Here is a 23,340-nt window from a genome sequence, read left to right as displayed (position 1 = left end):
CTTGCAAATTTCTACCTGATATTTATTTACTAGACAAATTATGGATATGAATTATAACATAACACTGTTCTATGCGCACTTGATTTAATGTTAACCAGTTTACTCCTACAAGCATTTAAACTGGCAAACCGAGCCACGGAAAGGATTGTGCAATGCTAACAGCGCATTGGGCCAGCTGTCTTCTCTTGGTCCGGCACCGGGATCCTTTTTTCAGTCTAAAGTCTGAATGGAGAAGGCTGACGACAGTCCTGCACTTGCATTTGGAGCAGACTTTTAGCAGACTTCAGGCGGCGGATGACTCTGAATTTAACGCAACTTCGAAAGATAAATTATGACATAAGACAAAAAAAACAACGAAACAGACAACTGTTTTAATAGTATATCCATCCAAAGTATACAGTATATATCTCGTTTTAATGTGGATCGGAAGATTTCGCAACGTTTAGAGGCAAAAAAAGCCTAGGTTTCTTCGCGGAGTAATCACAAAATCTGCTGGGCCAAATCACTCATGTCGTGTGGCTCTGCTGAGCTGAGCTGCACGCCACTCCGCAGACCGATCTCGGGCTGAAGTTGGGGTATTTCATTCGGGATGCATTTGTTTCACCAACGAGATTAGCAGACAATCGTTTGTTTCTTGTTGTACTTTTTTTTTTTTTTACTTACTATCCGCGTTCACTACGTTAAACGGGGAAAAACGTAATCTGCGGATCTATCAATACTGAAAGGACTCAATCTGAACTCAAGATGTCAATCTTGCCTTTCACTCCCCCCATAGTCAAAAGACTTTTAGGTTGGAAGAAGGGGGAACAAAACGGCCAGGAAGAGAAATGGTGTGAAAAGGCGGTGAAAAGTTTGGTGAAGAAATTGAAGAAAACGGGGCAGCTAGACGAGCTGGAGAAAGCCATCACCACTCAGAACATCAACACTAAATGCATCACAATACCGAGGTATGGACTGAATGACTGACGTGTTGAACGTGACTGTTTCTGTTAAGTTGGCATGGCCATCGTCGGCTGTAACGTTGAACCATCTCTTTGTAAAATACTACATTTCTACGAAAAAATGAAACCCAACGTTTACTCGACTTGTTCTTAAGGCTGACAGTGACAGCATCTCCACTGCGGTCAAACAATAGCCTGAAGTTGTTTTCATCCAGCATGCAATCACTCACTCAGTATGATCGACGGTTATTGAAGCTTAATTTATGTGTTATAGTTAAACTAGTAGCATAATTACTTGTAGTAAAGGGCTAGCAGGCTACACGGCCGAGCTAAGTACACTAGTAGTGTAATCCTGTATCGTTCTAGATGTCCTGATGTCTGTCACATTTTGACAACTGGTATCTTACTTCCTTTCTTTATATCGAAGTCACGCACAGCCCGACAGGTGCCCCTCGTGTTTTTTAATTTCACAGATTACTGCACATTACTTTGCACTCTTCATTACACATAATTTGCAATAATAAGAATGGTAGCCGAAGTTACATAATGAGTGATTTAATCTGCGTGAGTCTCATAATTCTTGTCTGCGGAACTTGCCTGGTCTTTCACTTGTTTTTGCTTGGATTGATGCCAGCCAATCAAGACTCTGTTCACATCATAGACTTATGAAATATGAAATGACTGCATTGGCCCAGTTCAAATCATCAAACTGTTTGCTGGCTGTTCCTGCTCTCCAGTGCTGAACTGTTGACAAAACAAATTGACGGCTGCCAAGTGGTTCTGTAAACACAGATGTGTGTATCCGCATGGAACATCCTTTAGTGTGCAATTTTATTCTCCACGAGTCAAGCTGCATGTCTTCTCATGGGGTGCAGATGTGGCATTTATAAAGTCTTTCACAGGACACCTAAATAAAGTAGGTCATAGCACTACACATGACAATATTTTAACCTATTGACAGTTCTCCACCTTCCATGTGGTGTACCGACCATGTTATTAAGGTTAGAACTTCATCATATGTAGGATCATCTTTTTTTTGTCAGTAACAAGCACCTCAGAATCTCACTACCATGAATTGGCACCACGTTTGACTGGGTGTAATTCAACCCCATGGAGTGCCGGACCACTCCCACATTCTTGAGCCACAAGTGTTGAGCATATCACACTGTGTGCAGGTCTGAACTGGTATCCAGAGCTTAAAGCTACCCAGAATATTAAACGTTCACCTCACTCCAGTTTCACATTTCCCGCTGCTACATTGTGGAGGTTAGGGCTGAAGAGATTACCCCCTGATATGAGTCTAATGACAATATTAGTGTCGCGGGAGGTCAGCCATTGCTCAACAAGTACACCATCTGTATTAATGGCAGCATGGTAAGGACTTTATTTTAACGGGGCCTTGTTTAATCCCAAACAAGGATTGGGAAATCAGAAGCACCAAAATATGCATATATATTGTACACAACATGTACAGGAGCATGAATTGATCTATTTCGAGTAATTGAGCCCAGACCTATTTTTGAGGCTCGTGTAGCCAATGCTACTATCAACTAGCGTATAAGGCAGGCGGTGGGATAGCAGCTGACAGCCAACTAGCCTGTTGAGGCCTGCTAATGGGCCCCCTGATGGCCTCTATGAACTCTAGTGCGGCCAATCACCTGCTAGAGAGAGAGAGAGAGAGAGAGAGAGAGAGAGAGAGAGAGAGAGAGAGAGAGAGAGAGAGAGAGAGAGAGAGAGAGAGAGAGAGAGAGAGAGAGAGAGAGAGAGAGAGAGAGAGAGAGAGAGAGAGAGAGAGAGAGAGAGAGAGAGAGAGAGAGAGAGAGAGAGAGAGAGAGAGAGAGAGAGAGAGAGAGAGAGAGAGAGAGAGAGAGATCTCTGGTACTGCAGCAGTGCAGCAGGTTCCTCATTGAACAGGTCAATGATAGTGTGTGCTGGTAGCCTGGCAGACCCAGCTGAGACTCTTTTTAAAGGGGATTAAATGCAGGCTGGCTGAAGAGGCCTTGTGAAGAGTGATCAGTGCTTCCAATGGATGGAACATTCCTGGCCATATGATGAATCAGAAATCGTGTTGAAGATCGGCATGGGATTCGAATGCAGATCCATGAGGGTTTTTTCATGGAAGCTGGTTGTTGTTTTTATTCATGTAGTCAATGTCCTCTAATACGATGATGTTTACGCAACATAACAAACTAAGCTCTGCTCGTAGTCCATGGATGAAACCCTAACCCTAACGCTACTATAAAGAATGTTTAGCCTAGTTTCAGTAAGGCCACTTCAGAAAAACAAGGATTCTTGGTATGAGCCGTGGAAACGCCCATCAAATAGATTTAACAGCTGCAATAGTCAGAAGCAATGTAATCAGTTAGCACGGTGGGCGAGAATAGCTAACACGCTGTGTGTGTGTGTGTGTGTGTGTGTGTGTGTGTGTGTGTGTGTGTGTGTGTGTGTGTGTGTGTGTGTGTGTGTGTGTGTGTGTGTGTGTGTGTGTGTGTGTGTGTGTGTGTGTGTGTGTGTTAGGGTTAGGTATGTGTGTGTTAGGGTTAGGTATGTGCGGATGAGTGTGTGTGCATGTGTTTGTGTGTGTGTGTGTGTGTCTTTGTGCGTGTTTGCTGTTATTTTATCAGAAATCATAAAATGTGTAGTGTGTTACCCAATGCAAAGCAGGCGATTTTATAGTAATGAGGTCAATAGAAGGTTTACTTTTTGAAACAGTAAGTGAATGTAAAATGAAGGCTGAAATTTCAAGTCTCATTCACTCAACAACAAGCAATTGTGGCTTGTGTTGTGGCCCTGCTGTCTCTCATGCTGTTGCTTTTTCTCTCTGAACCTATTGCTGAGCCTTTGCCGGTTAGGCAAACACTGGTGTGCCCAGTGCTTATCTAACAGTCATACAAGTGGGCCTCAGCTTTGTGTTTGAGAGATAGATGTGATGTGGTATTGCCTGCAATGGTCAAGCTTGACGACTAATGATGACTAACACACAACTTCCCTTCTGTTGTCAAGGAGCCTAGTTGTTTGTAAGTTGCTTTCTAACAGAAGCCCTGTCTAATATCATATCTCATATCTACATTAAAAAAGGCCTTTTGGGCTTTATTCTGACCAAGCACTTTGGTCCGAAAACCTGGGAATACAGATGCGATAATCAGGCTGTGTGTTTGTGTGTGTGTGTGTGTGTGTGTGTGTGTGTGTGTGTGTGTGTGTGTGTGTGTGTGTGTGTGTGCCCGCCCACCAGGAATAGTACATTCTACACACCTGTCTCTACACACCTAACTGTCTCTCCTCTCCCTCTCTCTCTCTCTCTCTCTCTCTCACCCTTTTTCTCTCTTTCTCTCTCTTCAAACTGCCTGGTAGGCCTCCTCCCTGGCTCCCCTCCAGGGAGAAGGTCTGGTCTTGTTCCCAGGCCTCCCTCAGGCGTTCAGGCTGCAGTCTGATTCACCTGACTGCCTGTCCCCTCAGGAAGGGTGCAGAGGGAAACTCGGGCAGGAATGGAAAGATGGGAGGGACATAATAATTGTAGAGTCGTCTGCATTAATGGGAAGATGGAGGGAAGTAGAGGGAGACTGCTGGAGATGTGTGAATCGATATGGATTTCCCATTGCAGGAGGGCATTGTCGGTGTCATTGAAGACGTAGAAAAAAAATGAGACAAGAATTTTACATGGTATTGATGGGTTCATTTATTGATGTGTTGCAACGCGATTATGCAATGGACCTCTTTATGTAATGTTGGCTATTTTCATCTGGTGAGTTATGAGAGCATTACAAATAGCTCTGCGATGAGAGATGAATATTCACCAGGGTAGACAAAGAAGGAGTGAGTACAGCACTTTCATGTATCAACCAAAAGGATCTGTATGAAATGCATTAAAGTCGCCGTTAAAACAATCCATGTCAAACAAGCTTCATCTGATGATCCTGCTTAGACACCACTCACTAAAACCAAACAATCTAATAAAAAAAAGGGTTCACTAACATTTCTAGGAAGCCTTAACTGATACCTTTCATCCGAGCTCAGCATTCTTCACTTCCTTTTCAGAAATGGTCAGTAGCTCTTTCTTTTAGTAAGTATTCAGAATTCAAATTTCCCCATGAGTCAGAACCAATCCACCCCAGATCGGTAGCCATGGTGGAGGCCCCAGCCTCCAGCACGGCTACTCCCCAACTACATTGGTTTCTGACATTGAATAAACAGGCCCATTACATTGGTGAGTAGACCGCAGGCTTGGGTGGGATCACGGTACGATATCGGGGTGTTTAGAAATACCAAAGGTATGATTCAATACCGCCAAAAATACAAATTTTCTTCTTTCTATTCAACTTTTAACCGACATCTTATGTATATTTTTTATATTTTGATATGGATTTTGGCCACATTTTGAAGCGGCATATATGAATAAATAGTCGCTATTAGTGGTAGGAGTCCTGTGTGTCTTGCAGTGTATATCTGCCAACACGGGCAGCAGCACTACTCTCTAGCCTCTTTAGAGCCATCGTTTGGTCAATATTTTTACACTTGAGGCAATTTACAAAGTACCCTGCCCTAAACAATAGGTTAACTAAAATGCAGCTAACCCGGATACATCTCACGTTACAAAATGTCTGCAATGAATTAAAATCAGTGCTTAGAAGTGTATCCCGCTAGCTCTACAACAGTTACAACTTTCCATGTGTACATTAGTGGAAACTATATCTTTAAACAACAAAAAAACAATAGATTATTGTTATATATTATCTTTGTTTTTTTACACAAAAATCATAATATACCGTACACCTCGGTGAAATTCAGTGAAGATATGATGGTATGGAATAAAAGATACCGCCCAAGCCTAGTAGACTGTTTTTCTATGGAGCTAACAGGCTATGGTGGGGGCTGTGGGCTTCGAACATGGTATACTACAGTCTAGCAGATAACGGAGATAGCACTGGTTGGTTTTCCAGCCTTGTCGGATGACGGTAAGGTAACATCATCAGGAACCTGTGGGTCTAGACGGAAGGAGTGTGTTTAGGCAGGACAGCGTAAAGTAAACGCACACAGACAATCAGACACGGACACTAACACGGGCACACACGGACACACACAAATGCAGACAACATATCCTGCCTCGGATAGCAGAGTGGTGTAGACAAACCAAAATCAATGCATAGTGTTTAGTAAAATCTGAAATTGGCCTTCCTGTACACAGACATTGAGTTACTGTATGAAAGAAGACAGAGCACAGGATTAGCCTCAGTGTAAAACTGCCAACAGATCAGAGTGCATTGCCTTGCTCGATGGACACTTGGTCATTATGAAATTGGGTAATATTATGGAATTACAACTCTTCTCCTGTAAGACATAAATAAAGTTTGTTTAGTCTACAGATTGATGAAAAGAAGATGTCCGTCCCCGAATGAATTCCATCTCTAGAATAATTAGACTCCTTCTCTCACTTTGTCAGTCACTCATTTATACACTCCTCATTGAACCAGTCACTTGAACATACACACACCCACTCACGGCCACACACACACTCACTCAGTGAATGGTGTCCTCGGTGAGTCATGGTAGACAGAAACGCGATACAGGGAAGGTCACTGAGGGGTTGTGTGTGTCGTCTGTCTGTCTGTCTACGTTTGTTGGTCTGTGGTTGTAATGGCAGGGAATTCTCCTGTCTGGTCTGTATCGGCTTTCATTCATTGTTTGATGTGCCTGACAGAAAGTAGATAGACCACCACATGCTGTCTGAAAGTGTGATACACGACTCCTTTGAATTCCAGAAGGTAAACAAGAATTGAGGTTGGCTGTTGTCCGGTTGCACACCCTCTTTGATTTCATGTTAATTATGACCACATATTTTGTGAAGCTTGTTCAGAAATCTTTAACAACAAATAAGATCAAACATCTCAAATGTATATATCCATTGATGCAGCACTTCAATGAAGTACTGTCATAGATGTCAGTGTCAGCCAAATATGCGGTTTTATAATGAAGAGGGGTCTGACGGGATCTCCATTCAAGAGCTGAAGTGCAACAGCAACATACCTATCAGGTTGTGAAGTACATCCCACACCCAGGCCAGCAGTAGGGAAAAGCACCTCAAAGGACTTCACTTCAAGGAATAGAACAGGCTTAAACACATTTACATTGTAATGAATGTCTCCCATCGATTTATTATTTATTCCAATGCCAGTTGTGCATTGTAAAGTGCATTATAAAGCATATTTTTTTGTTCTGGAATTCGGGTACCTTTTGCTTTTTAGGGATAAACAAAAAAAAGTCCCAATAAAAAAAAAGAAGCCTTTCACAGATTTGCATTTTGTTATGCAGCAGTCGCTGAGGATAGTAAGTGTACAGAGACATACACTTCATTAAGGACTAAAGCATTACAGTTTAGTTAGCAAATCATTTACTTGACCGACGGTAGCAATAAACATGTTTTTGCAATTATTTTTAAATATCAATGATGAAATAGCCCTGTGACTAACTGATCTCCGGTAGTAGTTAATTTCAATACTCGAAGAAAAAAGGGATATCCAATAAATCAATCCCTGACCATCGATACCTAGATGCATGGGCCATGTCTGGGGCTCCCTCGGTCATAGCAGAACAAGTCGTCTGGGTTAAAGTGACTACCTTCCCTCTTTGTACGAGGCCACGCCTCAGCAGCCGCACGGACATCATGCCCACGCCCCAAGCACGCAAAGCCAAAGTCCGTTCTTGATTTACGAGGCTGATTGTTTGGCAAAAATTTGTGCATCCTTTTACTCAATTACTGATATCTTGCATTGGCAACATTGAACACATCTTATATGCAGATATTCTAAGACTGAGCACCTGAGTTGTTGACATTTGGGAATGGAAACTAATATCTAATACTTATGGTTGCTAGAGGGATTTGAAGACATACTCTCCTATTCAACTCCATTGTAACTACTGCTGCTAGGTGTCCGTGTGACTTAGTATCTTCAGAATTATAGCCGCGGCAAAGTGAAATTCTACCCAAAATGTTACATGAATGTTTATATAATAGTATCTTGGGTTCTGCGTTGTACTTCCCCAATAGCCTAAAACACTTTAGGCCGATCAACTATGGCTTACAGCTGTCTATTACAAGCTCTATGTAATATATATTGCATAATAAAGAACAAGATATTTATTTTTTGTTGACAATAATAGCTATATATTCTGTTGGATTGTTTGAAAAATTAGAATTAATCAGGATCTAATATAGAATAGATTAATTTGCATAACTAAAATATCAATTTTAGGGTTGAGTGTGTACGTTGTGCGAGTGTGGGGTGTGTGTATACGTGTGTGTGTGTGTGTGTGTTGTATTTGTGTGTGTGTGTGTGTGTGTGTGTGTGTGTGGGGGTGGGTGGTTAGTCAGCCCAGAGGAATGTTTTCCCTGCCTGCTGAAGCCTTGGCCTGGGTGTGGGCTGCTGTTTGCTCTGGGGACGAAGGAGAGGGAGGTGGTGGTGGTGGTGGTGGTGGTGGTGGAGGTGGTGGTGGTGAGGCTGCCAGAAAAGGACACGTTTCTCCCTCCACTTGGCCCTTGGTTTCTTACTATCTATGGGGGAGCATACACACACAGATACACATAGACACACACACATGCATACACGCACACACATACTCATAGAGTCTCATCCAGTAGACAACAAGCATGCCTTTGTTTTCTGTTCTGCTGGCGGGTACTGCTAGCTGCTGCTGCCCCAGTGCTTGCTTGGCCACAGCTGGAGTGTGTGTGTGTGTGTGTGTGTGTGTGTGTGTGTGTGTGTGTGTGTGTGTGTGTGTGTGTGTGTGTGTGTGTGTGTGTGTGTGTGTGTGTGTGTGTGTGTGTGTGTGTGTGTGTGTGTGTGTGTGTGTGTGTTAAACAACCGGACAGGAAGGATGGGGATTTAAACCTTGGATAAGAGATTTGTTTGTCTCATTTCAGATAACTTGTCTGTGTAATGTGACAGCTTTGTTTGATTCCGGAAATGATAGATGGCAGGTCAATGCCATCCAACAGGAGGAGACAGGTTTGTGTTTGTGTCATTCCAGCATAATGTATTTCTTTCCAGGTAGCTATGGGATAGATTCATAGGCAGCAAAAATAAATGTAAAATAAAAACGATATGTATTTTATTCCACATTGTGTTGTGCTGGTGCATAGCAGGTTCTCACAACCTTTTTCAAATTTTACTCTCTGATCTACTACTACCTAGCATGTCATGTGATCTGCATGAAATTAAGACCAGAATAACTCGTAGTACCAAGTCATATTTTATTTGTAGAACAAAAGAGAATCCTGTTGATGTTACAACTTCCCAGAATATTGCAAACCTGTCTTTTACGGAAGGTCCCTAAATTACGAAGCACAGATATTTCATAATTTCAACAATGTGATCACATTGAAACCAGATTAGGAATCTGCCGATTTGACTGAGCCACGTAAGAAGAAGAAAAACAAACGTGCCCTTCCGGTTCTGGACAGCTCAACAACATGGAGTGTTTACTCTTTCATTCGTTGATATTATTTTCATCTAGCGGCTCTGTTATCTGCTTCTCTGCTTCTCATTTGCGCAGTAACAGCAAGAAGAACAAGTCTTTCATCGGGTCCCCAACTTTGAGACGTTGATCTGGATAACCTCTCAAGGTTTTTTCTTTCATATCACCCCCGCCTCCTCCGCGACACACGTACCCTTCCCCCTTCCCGGGTTGAGGCACACACTCCAGGGAGATGATATCACCTGTGGGCCAAAGTCTAACTTTCTTTCACACAGTTCTTCCCTTAACTACCCCCCTATACAAGAGTAAAAATCTGATTGCTTTTCCAGAGAGAGAGAGAGAGGGAGAGAGGGAGAGAGAGGGAGAGAGAGAGAGGGAGAGAGAGAGAGAGAGAGGGGGAGAGAGAGAGAGGGAGAGAGGGAGAGAGGGAGAGAGAGAGAGGGAGGGGGCTGGAATGCATATCCAAGCTATTAGACTCAATAGAGAGACTTATAGTGTAACCCTGTTTTGAAATCTGTGTTAAAGGCAGACCACCAAAAATGCAGTGGATAGTTACTTATGTTTCCTGTGTCATGTGTTGAGATAAAACACAATATTGATATTTGGTCTTTTCCATCCCAGGCCTGTTTAGATGAAAAACGAAAAAAATTTGCTTCAGTACAACAGAAGTCAACATCATTGTTAGGTTTGGCTACATTTCCTCTTCAAACCCCATCCACTTCCAGCACTCTATGGATGATACTGGTGGCTGATTTGAACCCAGTTGAGCACTGCCCCGTATTTCTGTCTGAATGTCGTCTGAACTACCTTCGCAGACCCCATCCCTGAAACAACACTCGATTCTCTTCATATCGATCCATCGATCCATCGATCCCTTCCTTTGCTCTTCTTTGCTCAGTGGGTTCCTCAACACTTTATCATCGATGTTTGTCACCTGGTTCGATAGGTTTCGACCGTCTATCATGTAAACGGTAGACACTATAAGGCCGTGGGCGGCTTGGCTGCCTGTCCGTGGGGAGCGCAGCGGGCCGGCCATGCAGACGTCTGTGAGCGCACACAAAAGCCCTCCTCCTGGGGGGTGGGGGGCCCGTCGCAAACACTCAGTCGGCCTGAGCTACTGAGCCAGTCTGTCATGTCTTTTGTCTGGCACCACCCTGCTCTTTCTTTATCTCTTTCACCACCCTGTATTGCCCCTCTCTTCCCCTTTTATACGGCCGTGTTGTTCAGGACCTTCTCCGCGTTGTAAAGCCAGAGGTTTGTGTGTCTGCACTCGTGGACCACGGTTACTCCACGCGGCTCCTTTAAATAGATGCTTTCATCAGAGGAACGCAATGGGTCTGTGGATAATAATATGCGTTGTCACATGTTTTCAATGTAACTTTTTAAGTTCAAGTTCATTTGTGTGTGTGTGTGTGTGTGTGTGTGTGTGTGTGTGTGTGTGTGTGTGTGTGTGTGTGTGTGTGTGTGTGTGTGTGTGTGTGTGTGTGTGTGTGTGTGTGTGTGTGTGTGTGTGTGTGTGCTGTTCTGCTTGGACCACAGCCAGCTTGAACGCCCACAGTGTATCTGTGTGTGTCTGAAATTATGTAAGGCACACTTGAAATGGTTATTATTCCACACGCAAACAAACACAGATTAGACAGCTCGGTCTGGCTTTGCTTCAGAATGAATCTACACATTAATACAAAATTGTACTATCCTCTTCTGCCCCCCTTCCTTTTCTTATGTATGTATTTCATTTCCAAGACAGCTCAACCATTAATTGAACAACCGTTTTGTAACTGGACTCTGAGGCTGTCACACTTATACTTGCACAACTACACGTCACAGTGGGAAATTTGGAAGCTGTGTGACAGAGACAGAGAGGGAGGCGGAAATGAGGCGCAGGTGAAGCTAATATTTAGGGGCATGAAACGATGAAGTCCACACATTTCACCAAAGAATTTTGGGGAAATTCCCCATTGAATTTGAGCATCAACTCACATGACAGAATAACATGAAAGCTTTGGACTGGGCTCCAGAATCAGAGGGAGGCTCGCTTTGCATGGCGTTATTGTATCGCTACATGGTTACCAGCTTTAGACTATTACATTTACATTCACATTTAGCAGACGCTTTTATCCAAAGCGACTTACACACATTCACACACCGACGGCGGCGTTGACTATGCCAGCTCATCGGAAGCAGTTAAGGTTAGGTGTCTTGCTCAGGGACAACCCGACACCCAGCTAGGAGGAGCCGGAAGTTGAACTAGCAACCTTTCAGTTACGAATCAATCCATTTACATCCTGAGCTAAGCCGACACCATACTCCGGGGTAGAAATATAGATTGGGACAAACAGTGTCCGTTTCAGAGTGCTACAAACACTGATAGGGACTCTGGGTGTGGCGCGAAGGGGAGCAGAAGCTCTGGTGGCTTGTATGGCTTGAGGGAGTGGGCCGACTGGGGCAACCTTGGAAGACCAACATTTCTTGGCCTTCTCGGTAACACCAACGTGTAACACAATCACACACACACACATACATACATGCGCGCACGCACGCACGCACGCACGCACATGCACGCACGCACGCACGCACGCACGCACGCGCGCGCGCACGCAGGCGCCAGGCCAGCCGGTTGCATTCAGGTCAGAGTTCTTTACCCTCTGCATCCCCTCGCCACATAACTGGAACCCTTGGAAGTCCTGAGCTCCCAATGTCCATAAAGCATGTTCAAAGACAGTGAGACTCCTGCCTGCTGCATAACCAGTGAGAGAGAGTCCCATTGGTGGCTGCTCTGACCAATAGGAAGGCTTCAACGGGACCGCTGGGTCCAAGCTCTGGGTGAGCTACTGCATGCTCAGGCCTGGTGGCATGATAGGAATGGCTGTGTGTGTGTGTGTGTGTGTGTGTGTGTGTGTGTGTGTGTGTGTGTGTGTGTGTGTGTGTGTGTGTGTGTGTGTGTGTGTGTGTGTGTGTGTGTGTGTGTGTGTGTGTGTGTGTGTGTGTGTGTGTGTGTGGTTGCATGCGGTATGGGAACAGACTAGTATTTCAGTAAAGGTTCCCTCCATCAACACTACCCAGGGCAATAAATCTCTGCTATAAAGGCAGACGTTTGAATTGATAGCACTGGCAGTGTCTGGACATGTCCCTGGGTACCGGAATATGTGTTCTGTGTGAAGTACTTGGTTCTGCTTCAAGTTTACAAGGAATTTCTGTTAGGCTTTAAAATCTAAAAGTTCCAATATGAATGTGGCAAAGTTAACCATTTTAAATGACTAAAGCACCCCAAAAATATAAAGCCAGGTGGTGCGCTTATGCACAGTTGAAATCGATTGCCTCATTCGGTTGAGTCACTACTGAACAATCGCAATCCCAACATTGCTCTCCAAATATTGCATTTCATTGACGTTCCACTCTTGGAGATTGTGATACTTTGCATTAGCAAGGAAATGAAAGGAGAGGAAGGGAGGGAGGAAAGGAAAGCAGTAGGATGAGGTGACATTGAGGTATGTTCTTGGTGTGACCATGCCAAATCTAGCGCCACGTAACACCTACCGAGCAGTAGGTCTGGCAGGTCTCTGTGACACATCAGTGTTGTTTTGCTTTCTCTCCCTTTCCCTCTCTCCGGAAAATAGAGAATGTCCCAGCTCTCACTGTCAGAGCCTGGAGGGTAAAAACTAGGCCTTACTGTGTTCATTGATTTGTTATGGTCAGCCCCAACCCTTCAAATCAAATCAATCAGAACACATAGGCCCTCTGTGGCTTAAATCCTACTGCAACTACTATTTTCATACTAGTTTCAACCGGGCCAGTATGTTGTTACCCTAGCATATGTATATTGTGTTTCAAGAGAAGAAAAGTCAACCTTTATCTTCCATGTTTATAAGCCATTCCTTTGTGCGGTTCTAGTGTCTGTTTAGAGGTTTAAGAAAATATCAGGCAACCTGCCACAGGGCCATACTTCTTCTGTGCATGCGAAAAAGGTTTAGGTGTGTATCATTTGTTTGGGATACTGTTATGTTTCATCTTTTCTCATGAATCATGTGTTTTTCTCTCTCTGCTGCTTCTTCACTGATTTCCCACATCAATATTGGCGTGTTCACAATAGGCTGTCGAAAACAATATAGTCACTGCGATGTCCGGGCGCTTTGTTTTATGATGGCAGGAGTTTCCTATTTTTTTCCATGACCTTGTGGACCTGCTTGAGCGTTCAAACAAATGTGCTTTATCCCTCCCAATCTCAGCACGTCTTGCTTCGAAGCGGCTCATCTTGAAATAAACCGTAAGCTGGAGGCAATAGTCTATTTTACCATAACCAAATATGAACAGACACCCAATATTGAAGTCATCATCCAAAGCAGTGTATTGGAGCCCAATGTTGCACTTTTTTTTGGTTGTGAACTGGCCATTTTTGTTTCGCTTACCCACTCAAAGAGCCCACTCTTGCCTTCATTAGCTCCACGACATCAAAGATCCCCTGCCATGAAAATAGTAAAGGACACAATTTCTCTGATGGAAAGACAATAGCTGCCCCAGATTTTTGCTGCAGAAGTGTGAGTGTTTGAGTATTTACATCTGTCCAGCCTCTGACATTTGTCCTTTCAAAGGGCTTTCGCCTTATCGTTTGATCTTTGATCCATTTTTGTCTGTGTGTTGTTAGATAAAAAGAATGAAGGATTATTTTTTTCTCATGGGAGAGTGATTGGTTTTGGCAGTCAATTTGTTGCCACTTGGACCGACTCAATCTCTTATATTTATTCCCCCGACAAATTGGCTAAGATTAATATATATGATTCATCAGCCCAAAATAGTTGTTTCCTGCGGCATCTAACCAAAAGTTTGTGAAACCCTGATTTATTTTTCAACTCCCCATTGAAGAAAATGCCAGGTCCACACTTATTATAAGCTTGGCGACCCACAGGAAAAACTAACCCGTGGAAAAACTGGTTGTGTCAAAGCCTTGGGCTTTAAACAGTAGGGATGGGCATTTGAAGGCATAACAAGTTGAAGTTCTCCCGTGATCTGGCCTTCACTAAACAAAGGTATTCATTTTCAATCTATTAGTCAAATAAATAAGGAAATCAAATCCAATTTCTTTCTCCAATTTATTGAGCTTATTAGAAGGAAAAAAACACTCAAAAATCAGTATGCTGAATCGAAACAAGTTGAAACGAAACCATCATTTTTGACAAGATTATGAAAGAACAGTATTGTATACTTAAGGCACAAACTGAAATTAGATTAAAGTAAATTTAAGGCACAAACTGAATAGATTCAAGTAATTGAAGCACAACAGCAAAACGTAAAAGTACTGGTGGGCTTGGATATCAACAGAACTCCACTTGCAGCGCATGGGCCTGCCTCGCATTACGCATGCTGCGCATGACAGAACATCAACAAAAATATATTATGTGTAAGTCGGAAATACAGTGTCTAAAACATTTCCAGTTAACAAAACACATAAGCCCACCTACTGCATCACTCATTGTTGTAAAAAAAAAAATAGCATATCTACGTACTCGGGGGGGATAGGAGGATGCGGAGCCGATCAAGCCCGCCTTGGAAAAGACTTTCCGCTGGAACGGAGGTTCCCGGTATAGCCACGTATTCCAAGTATTAAATGGCATTAGTATACACGTTTAATGAACAATATGTAATTAATTAAGCTAATGGATATATTTAATTAACTTTAGGCAAAAATGTATATAATCGAATATTCTAATAACCGTGGCCATCCCTATTAAACAGTATTTAAAAAACCTTTTGAAGAACCAAACCTGCTACTGTGCCATACCTCAGGGTTAAAAATATGCATTTCAAGGAAAGCGTTGACGCACCTTTGAATCCCCTATCCGGATCCGAAGGTCTTCCCTTTTTTTGCATTTTTAAGGTGTAGAAATCCCTCTGCTGTACCTCATGAGTTATTCAACAAACAGTGATTCTATCTATGTATGGATGGCCCCCGTGGTGCTTGGTCCTCATGGTCCCTGTGGTTGTTCCGCTCTCCGCAGGTCACTGGATGGCCGCCTGCAGGTGTCCCACAGGAAGGGCCTGCCCCACGTCATCTACTGCCGGCTCTGGCGCTGGCCCGACCTGCAGTCGCACCACGAGCTGCGGGCCGTGGAGCTGTGCGAGTACGCCTTCCACACCAAGAAGGACGAGGTGTGCGTCAACCCCTACCACTACCAGAGGGTGGAGACCCCCGGTACGCCCCCCCCCCCCCCCCCCACACACACACTTCACCACCTCCAATCGTTCTGCATCCTCATGTTGTTGCTTGGCGTTTCAGTTATTTCTGAGTGAATTCAATCTCTGACGGCCTCTTGGGAATCGCCAGTCATCAAAATTACTTTCTTTTGCCACCAGCAACAACCTCTGATCTCGAATTGCATTGGAGTTTGTTTTCACATACCGTAGCCAATCAAAAATGGGGATCAAATGAATTAATGTTTAACCCATAATGTTTGGATTTGCAATCTTATATTTTCCCATCTGTGAGTATGTTTCAAATGTCAAACTAGTGTAAAGCCATGCTGACCTCTCCTGTTGTGCTTGTTTGGGATACCTTGAACTGTGCAGTGCTTCCTCCGGTGCTGGTACCCCGACACACAGAGATCCCGAGCGAGTTCCCTCCGCTGGATGACTACAGCCACTCCATCCCAGAGAACACCAACTTCCCCGCTGGCATCGAGCCCCAGAGCAACTACATACCAGGTACCCGCAGCGGAGAGCCCTCTCTGGCCAGACCGACACTGGATCCGCCCCTCACGTACACGCCAGCAGGGGGTGACCCCAGCGGTGGATGTTGCCAGTTTACTGTATACTGGCCTCCGGTTTAGACCGCTGTTCCAGAGCGCCTGAGGCCTTGCACAGGAGTGTGGTTTGATAACATGTTGGCCGCATTGACGTATCTATCCCTTTATTTAAACATGGTGGATAATGGACCAAAACAAACATTTTCACTGCTGCAAGTTCAACTTTAGTTTTTTAACCAGTTCCCAGAAAGTGCAGCATTATTATTCATGAGTCTCTCTCTGGGTGAAATATAGTCCCTGGAGTTGATGTTGTTTTCCGTTCTCCAACACCTGGCATAACGTGGGCGTGATCACCCCCTCTCTGCACTAGCAATAGCCAGACGGCGTCACGTCTCTGCTCCTTCTAGCGTTGGGAACGGCCCGGTTTGAGAATGTTTTCTTGTGATTACTTTTGAAAGCAGTACCATCTTTGATCTGAACTAGGCTTTAGACTCAATGAATAAACCAAATGACAGAAAGCAAAGCTCGGTTATGATATCAGCGAGTTTGAAATGAGTATATTTGCTCAGCTGCCCACCTTCCTGCACAAGGACACGGCTAGATTTCTTATTTCTCATTCAAAGTTAAGCAATACAATCTCAAACCATCTCTCCGTATCCTCTTTTATGTGGCGAGTCGACCGACCGACCTCTACAATTTAAAGTTCATGACAGTAACAAATGCTCATTGCCAGTTCCCGGATAATACTTGTGCCGTGGGCACCGAGCCGAGGTTTGATCAATCTGTGAGTGTCAGCTGAATCTGTCGTGTGTGTGTTTGTGTACCAGAAACCCCCCCGCCAGGCTACCTGAGTGAGGACGGGGAGGCCAGCGACCACCAGATGAACCACAGCATGGACACCTGCTCCCCTAGCCTGTCCCCCAACCCTGTCTCCCCCACACAGAACAGCCTGGGTAAGGGACCACCTCACTGTACAGCACCAAGACGCTTTTGGAGTCAGGTGACTTACGACGCTGCACACACTGCGAGCCTGCTTATCTATTGATTTAATATTTCAACATGTTGCATCATCTTTTCAGCCGTTTAACATTTGAGTTGAGGTTTGAGTGGTCTGTCGGAGACCTCCATTGTTTTTATTTGAAGGCAAAAAAACGTAGTTGATGACCCCTGTGGGGTGGTTTTATTTGCTTCCACTAAGCCCAGGTTTATGGCTCGAAAGTTGCGGAAGCAAAGATCAAGATACTCGTAATAATCGTTTCTACTGCTGGATCCAACGAGACTGCTGAGTACAAAAGTCTCTAGTTTCATGTGACGATGACGTTTAAGGTATGGCCAGTAAAAATGTCCTTCGGGACAGTATTTTTCAGACCCACAAAATATGGCAAAATATGTGTGTGTGTGTGTGTGTGTGTGTAAGCTGATGGCAGGTGATGAAAGGGACATCTGCCTTTCCGGCCCTGCATGAGCCCCAGTCCCCCCCCCGCTTCTGGCGAGCCACGATACTATGTCAGCCTACTTCTAACGCCAGCACCACTATTATACTTCCATTATACTCCTTAAAATAATAATACTAAAAATAATATCCTCCACTTATTCTGTCAGGACAGGGAAGTCACCAGGGGGTGGGGGTAATAACAAAGAACACAGCTGTGTTCCACACGGCTCCACCGACCAGACTGTGCTGGACTTCAAAGCAAAGGCCAAATGGTGGCCTTGTTGATTTGCAGCGGACGAAGGGTGGGGGTTGAAGAGAAGCAAATTACCAGAACGGGGGATTGCATTGATTTTAACGAAAGCGGTTATGAATGAACATGTAATTTTTGGTTTGGCGCTGGTGTCGGCCCAGTGCGGGTTTACTTTCCACATTTTGTATGGTATGAGCTTACTGGAAATGGTGTATAAGAGGGTTGTTAGTGGCGTAAATGAAGCGTTTCAGTGTCCTGCGCCTTAGTCCTTTCCCTTATATTCTTCCAGCTCTCTTTTTTTAGCCGCCAATTCCCTCTGGTCCCTGCCATTTCTGTTCCTGACAATGTATTCCTGGAACTGTTGTCCCCCTTCTTCTTCTACTATAATCTTCTACTTTTACATCAATCTAATCCTTAATCTTCAACTCTCCGCCTCCTCTTTGTATGTATTTTTTGCCTAACACAGTCCATTAGGTATCCATTCTCTTCATTAACAAAGATATTGACATTGTTTAAATTTTAATTCCAGACTTCATTCCAGCCAAATATAATATACAATAGCAGCAAACAAGCAAAAATAGTAAAAACCAAAACTCATCGAAGCATTCAGATAGCGGAGCCTCCAGATTGAGAGCGGTCGTGGTAAATGTTTTCAAAATAAGCAACTTTGTAAATTATACAGTGAAACGTAAATATTGTTGTGGGCAGTGTAAACCATGCTTTCCACCAAAGTGATTCAGAAGCAGACGACCAATCACGTCACTTGACACAAATCCATTGATTAAGCTTGCCGTGAAGGCCTTACCACGGCGCCTGTGAGGGTCCCCTTCTGAAGATGGGCCTTGTGTCTTTGGGTGGACCAGGTGTGTGACTCCCTCTCCCCTTCCCTCTCTCAGACCTCCAGCCTGTGACGTACTGCGAGCCGGCCTTCTGGTGCTCCATCTCCTACTATGAGCTCAACCAGCGCGTGGGCGAGACCTTCCACGCCTCGCAGCCCTCGCTCACCGTGGACGGCTTCACGGACCCGTCCAACTCGGAGCGCTTCTGCCTGGGCCTGCTTTCCAACGTGAACCGCAACGCCGCGGTGGAGCTCACGCGACGCCACATCGGTACGCGCCTCACAGGGTTACTTATTATTATAACAGTCCTTGTATCCAGTCACTTAGCTTAGTCACTTTAGCAAATGTGCAGTATTAGTATTAGAATATTAAATACTAAAACAATATTATTGCATAATTCTATCCATGTAATAATAACCACAACTAGTTTGCTGTCTTCTTAAATCAGACCCCTACCCATAGCCAAAGTTCACAAAGACACCTACCCATAGCCATAGTTCACAAAGACACCTACCCATAGCCATCTAGTTAACTTATACCCCTTCCCACAGCCATCTAGTTAACTTAGACCCCTTCCCACAGCCATCTAGTTAACTCAGAGCCCTACCCAATACCATCTAGTTAAGCAATAGTGTGTGTGTGTGTGTGTGTGTGTTGGCCTGCAGGCCGCGGCGTGCGGCTGTACTACATCGGTGGGGAGGTGTTTGCCGAGTGCCTCAGCGACAGCGCCATCTTCGTCCAGAGTCCCAACTGTAACCAGCGCTACGGCTGGCACCCGGCCACCGTCTGCAAGATCCCCCCAGGTGAAGAGAAAGAGTGTGTGTGTGTGTGTGTGTGTGTACGTGTGTACGTGTGTACATGTGTACGTGTGAACGTGTGAACGGTCTCAGATAGAGGATGTGAGATTGGGTGTCATGAGGACAGTAAAAGAGGAAGACAAAGAAAGTATGATTACATTGTTGTTCATTATTCTGTTATGCATGAATAACAGAATGCATAACAGAATGCCCCCCCCCCCCCCCCCCCCCCCCCCCAGGCTGTAACCTGAAGATCTTCAACAACCAGGAGTTCGCCGCCCTGCTGGCCCAGTCGGTGAACCAGGGCTTCGAGGCCGTGTACCAGCTCACCAGGATGTGCACCATACGGATGAGCTTCGTCAAGGGCTGGGGCGCTGAGTACCGGTAGGTCCTCGGCAGGCTGTGTGAAGCCACTCAAACAGGATGGCTAACATGGACAGGTCAAGCAGCAGCCTTGGAGGCCCGTGTGTGAAGCACAGGCAGGGCAAAGCATGCAGTTCATCTAATGGCCTTTAGGTGGTTTGTGAATCAGAATCAGAATCACTTTTTCAGAATCATCTTATTGTACAGTACACAAGAGTAAAATTCTTAGGCTTGGTTCCTCAACATTCACATAGCAGCAACAGTACAAGATAAAATAAATAAAGATAAGAAACTATATGAAAAGAAACAAAGTAAAATGAGTATAAAAATAAATAAGTAAGTAGCAGCATCAATAATAATAAAAAGTAACTAGGTGTAATAAAGTGTGAAGTGTAGGGTGTTCAAATGGTAGTGATAGCAGCCACAGGTAGGGTGATTGTGTGTGATTGTAATCAGAGTGACCCGCCATCATTCTAAGTCATCAGGAAGAAATGGGATATCATTCTCGTGCAAAAAGGTCAGCCATGTTTTTATTTGTTTGGTAAGGGTCTCTGTTTAAAGTTCGCCTCCAGATTATGTGCATCAAGTTTGGCCTTGGACTAAGTCCCGCCCTCAGTGTGCCAAATATGGATTCTTACTGCTGCTTCCGAAAATCTCTAACAATAACGACGAGGCAAACAGACATCCTCAAAATCAATCGATGACGTCCCGTACGCCACGTCCGTATATTTATTTGACAGCCTATGGAACCTGGGTCCTGACTGATAACAACTGGGGAGTGACAGGAAAGCAATGAAAGTCAAACTTGGTATAGGCAACAGACTATCCTTTTAACACGCTTCACTTTGTTCATAAGGAAATGCACACAAAAACAATATATATATATATATATATATATATATATAATATAATAATATATATAATGCACACATGAAAGCCAAACATGTTGGTTCACGGAATGGCTATGGAAAGCCAGTTGCTACAGAGCTTAAACACATGACAACCCCCAGTTCTCTTCCCAGCGTTAACTTGGATGAGTAAAGGCCCATTCACTGCTCTACCCTCCCTAACGCTATCAGCCTTGAGATCTGTTTGTTTTGTGTGTACATATAAACACAGACAGGGGGAAAAGCAAAGAGGGCCGATGAGTCATTTCCCACACTGTCCCGTGGCCAGAGCATCTGCATATGCTCTGCTGCAATACAGGACACAACCAGCCCCACCGCTAGAGACAAGCCCAGGGATGTCTTAAACAAATACACGTGTGTGCCCGAACAACTGTGTCAGACTTTCCTTGTTCCAACCCCTCCCCTTTTCCACACCGTCTGACTTCACGATAGGGAGACGTGCGTGTGTGTGTGTGTGTGTGTGTGTGTGTGTGTGTGTGTGTGTGTGTGTGTGTGTGTGTGTGTGTGTGTGTGTGTGTGTGTGTGTGTGTGTGTGTGTGTGTGTGTGTGTGTGTGTGTCCGATGAAAGTTTGCTCTCAGACCAGAAGTTTTCACCCTAGGAAAACCTTTTTTGTGCATGTGTGCGTATTGTATGCTTATGTGTATGCTTGCATATTTCTGTGTGTGTGTGTGTGAGCGCGTGCATGTGCCAGATTGCGATTGATTGTTTGTATGTTTCTCCTTGTTCATGGTCTTGTTCATGGTTGAATGATGGAGACTGGAAGGTTGTGGGACGGCTAGATATTGGAGAGTTAGAGCGAAAGAGAGAGAGAGAGATTGAGAGATAGAGAGATGATATCCAGAGACCATTCTCCAGTCATGCCCAGGCCCAGTGCTTGCCTGTGGAGACAGTCAGGAACCAGCTTCAGGTTACTCGTCGTCTCTTGTTCCACTGCCGTCCCCAGCACCTCCCCCCCCGCTCATATGCTAACACTTTCTCTGCTGCTTCTCCGACCCCCCTCCAGGCGCCAGACGGTGACCAGCACCCCCTGCTGGATCGAGCTGCACCTCAACGGGCCGCTGCAGTGGCTGGACAAGGTGCTCACGCAGATGGGCTCCCCCAGCATCCGCTGCTCCAGTGTGTCCTAGGCTGCACCTGTCCTCCGCACGGCGCACACCTCCCCCCTCCATGCACAGACTAAAACTGACCACGCACACACACACGCATGCACACACACATACACACACACATACACACACACACACACACGCATGCACACACACATACGCACACACACATGCGCACGCTCACGCGCACACACGCACGCACGCACACACACACACACACACACACACACACACACACACACACACACACACACACACACACACACACACACACACACACACACACACACACACACACACACACACACACACACACCACAAGACCGAAATGTCTCCAGGAGGATGGAGAGTAAACAGGGCCCCTAACTCAGCCCACATCTCGATCTGTAACCCCTCGTTCTTATTTCCAGCTGTTGGTAGCACTTTTTCTTTTTCAATGAAACATGTCGTTTATGCCAAGGGGACAAGTGCATTAAAACGGTTTCATATTTTGCCCATATCCGTTTTTACCTGGCAATACATTTTTTTTTATATCGTCGATGTATAGTTTGAGAGAAGAAATTGCTCTGTTGTATTTCCCTCCGAAATGTTGTCATACAAATGTATGTTTTGTTAAAATTTCAAATTAAGTACATATTTATATATTTTTCAAACATGTATATACGTGTTTTTTTTACCGTCATGGATAGCGATGTACAGTATTGACATCTCTTAATAACTATTTTTGATATTTCCATAACTGGGAATTGATAGAAACAGAACATTTGCATGAATGTCAAAAGATCAAACATGCATCAAGGCGGATGTTGCCACCCGTTGTGAGCGAGCTGTGAGTGAACGATCCCATTTAAAATACATACCTGGGCTACATTACTAACTCCTGCTCAAGGCTCCTCAACCCTTTATTTCTAACATGATTCGTTCAACCATCAGGATCGGCCAGGATGATGAAGATCCCCCTAGAGACGCCTACTAAGTAAGCTGTTGTTATCATATCACTTCAATGTCCTTATCTAATTACAGGAAGGCCCGTATACGTAATAATGAAAAAACTGAATATTTTCATACATACATTTTCTAAACACCGTTCAATAGCCCTCTAGGCAGAAGGCTTAGCAAATGTATGGCTCTGCCTCAGCAACCAGGAGTATTGCTGTGTTTGTGGTTTTTGTTATACTGTCATTGTTGATATTGGCTCTTTGAGCACTCAGGACTGGCAAGAAAAGCTGAATTATGTATAGAAATCCTTGAATAGAGAAAGGCGCATGCTTATTTTTGTGACTCTTTTAAACTTGAAGTCTATTTTGCTACAAAGTGTTTTTGTATCACTTTATGCAGGTAGTGTCCTATTTATGGTATGACTTGCATTTGTTTGGGTTACTCTTGCACTACAATGCAACATGTATGTACTGCAACCAGGTATACAGTAGGTGTGGGTGAAGAGGAGAACAAGGCAGATGCATTGGATCAAGGGAAAGGTTTAAATATAGTAGT

The 23,340-nt window shown here is 44.5% G+C and overlaps 1 protein-coding gene across 1 annotated transcript; it reads left to right on the top strand.

Annotated features, from left to right (window-relative positions):
- The first annotated feature begins 508 nt into the window (after positions 1-508).
- On the top strand, positions 509-21,973 carry smad3a (SMAD family member 3a). Its single transcript, XM_030377175.1, has 8 exons — positions 509-947; positions 15,404-15,597; positions 15,972-16,106; positions 16,975-17,100; positions 18,729-18,941; positions 19,337-19,474; positions 19,708-19,852; positions 21,744-21,973. The coding sequence occupies exons 1-8, from the start codon at positions 745-747 to the stop codon at positions 21,865-21,867; spliced, it is 1,278 nt and encodes a 425-aa protein (XP_030233035.1). The 5' UTR covers positions 509-744; the 3' UTR covers positions 21,868-21,973.
- Positions 21,974-23,340: the final 1,367 nt, after the last annotated feature.

This window comes from Gadus morhua, chromosome 14 (genome assembly GCF_902167405.1).
Source record: "Gadus morhua chromosome 14, gadMor3.0, whole genome shotgun sequence".
NCBI classification, from domain to species: domain Eukaryota; kingdom Metazoa; phylum Chordata; class Actinopteri; order Gadiformes; family Gadidae; genus Gadus; species Gadus morhua.
This window is presented reverse-complemented; position numbering and strand designations above follow the sequence as displayed.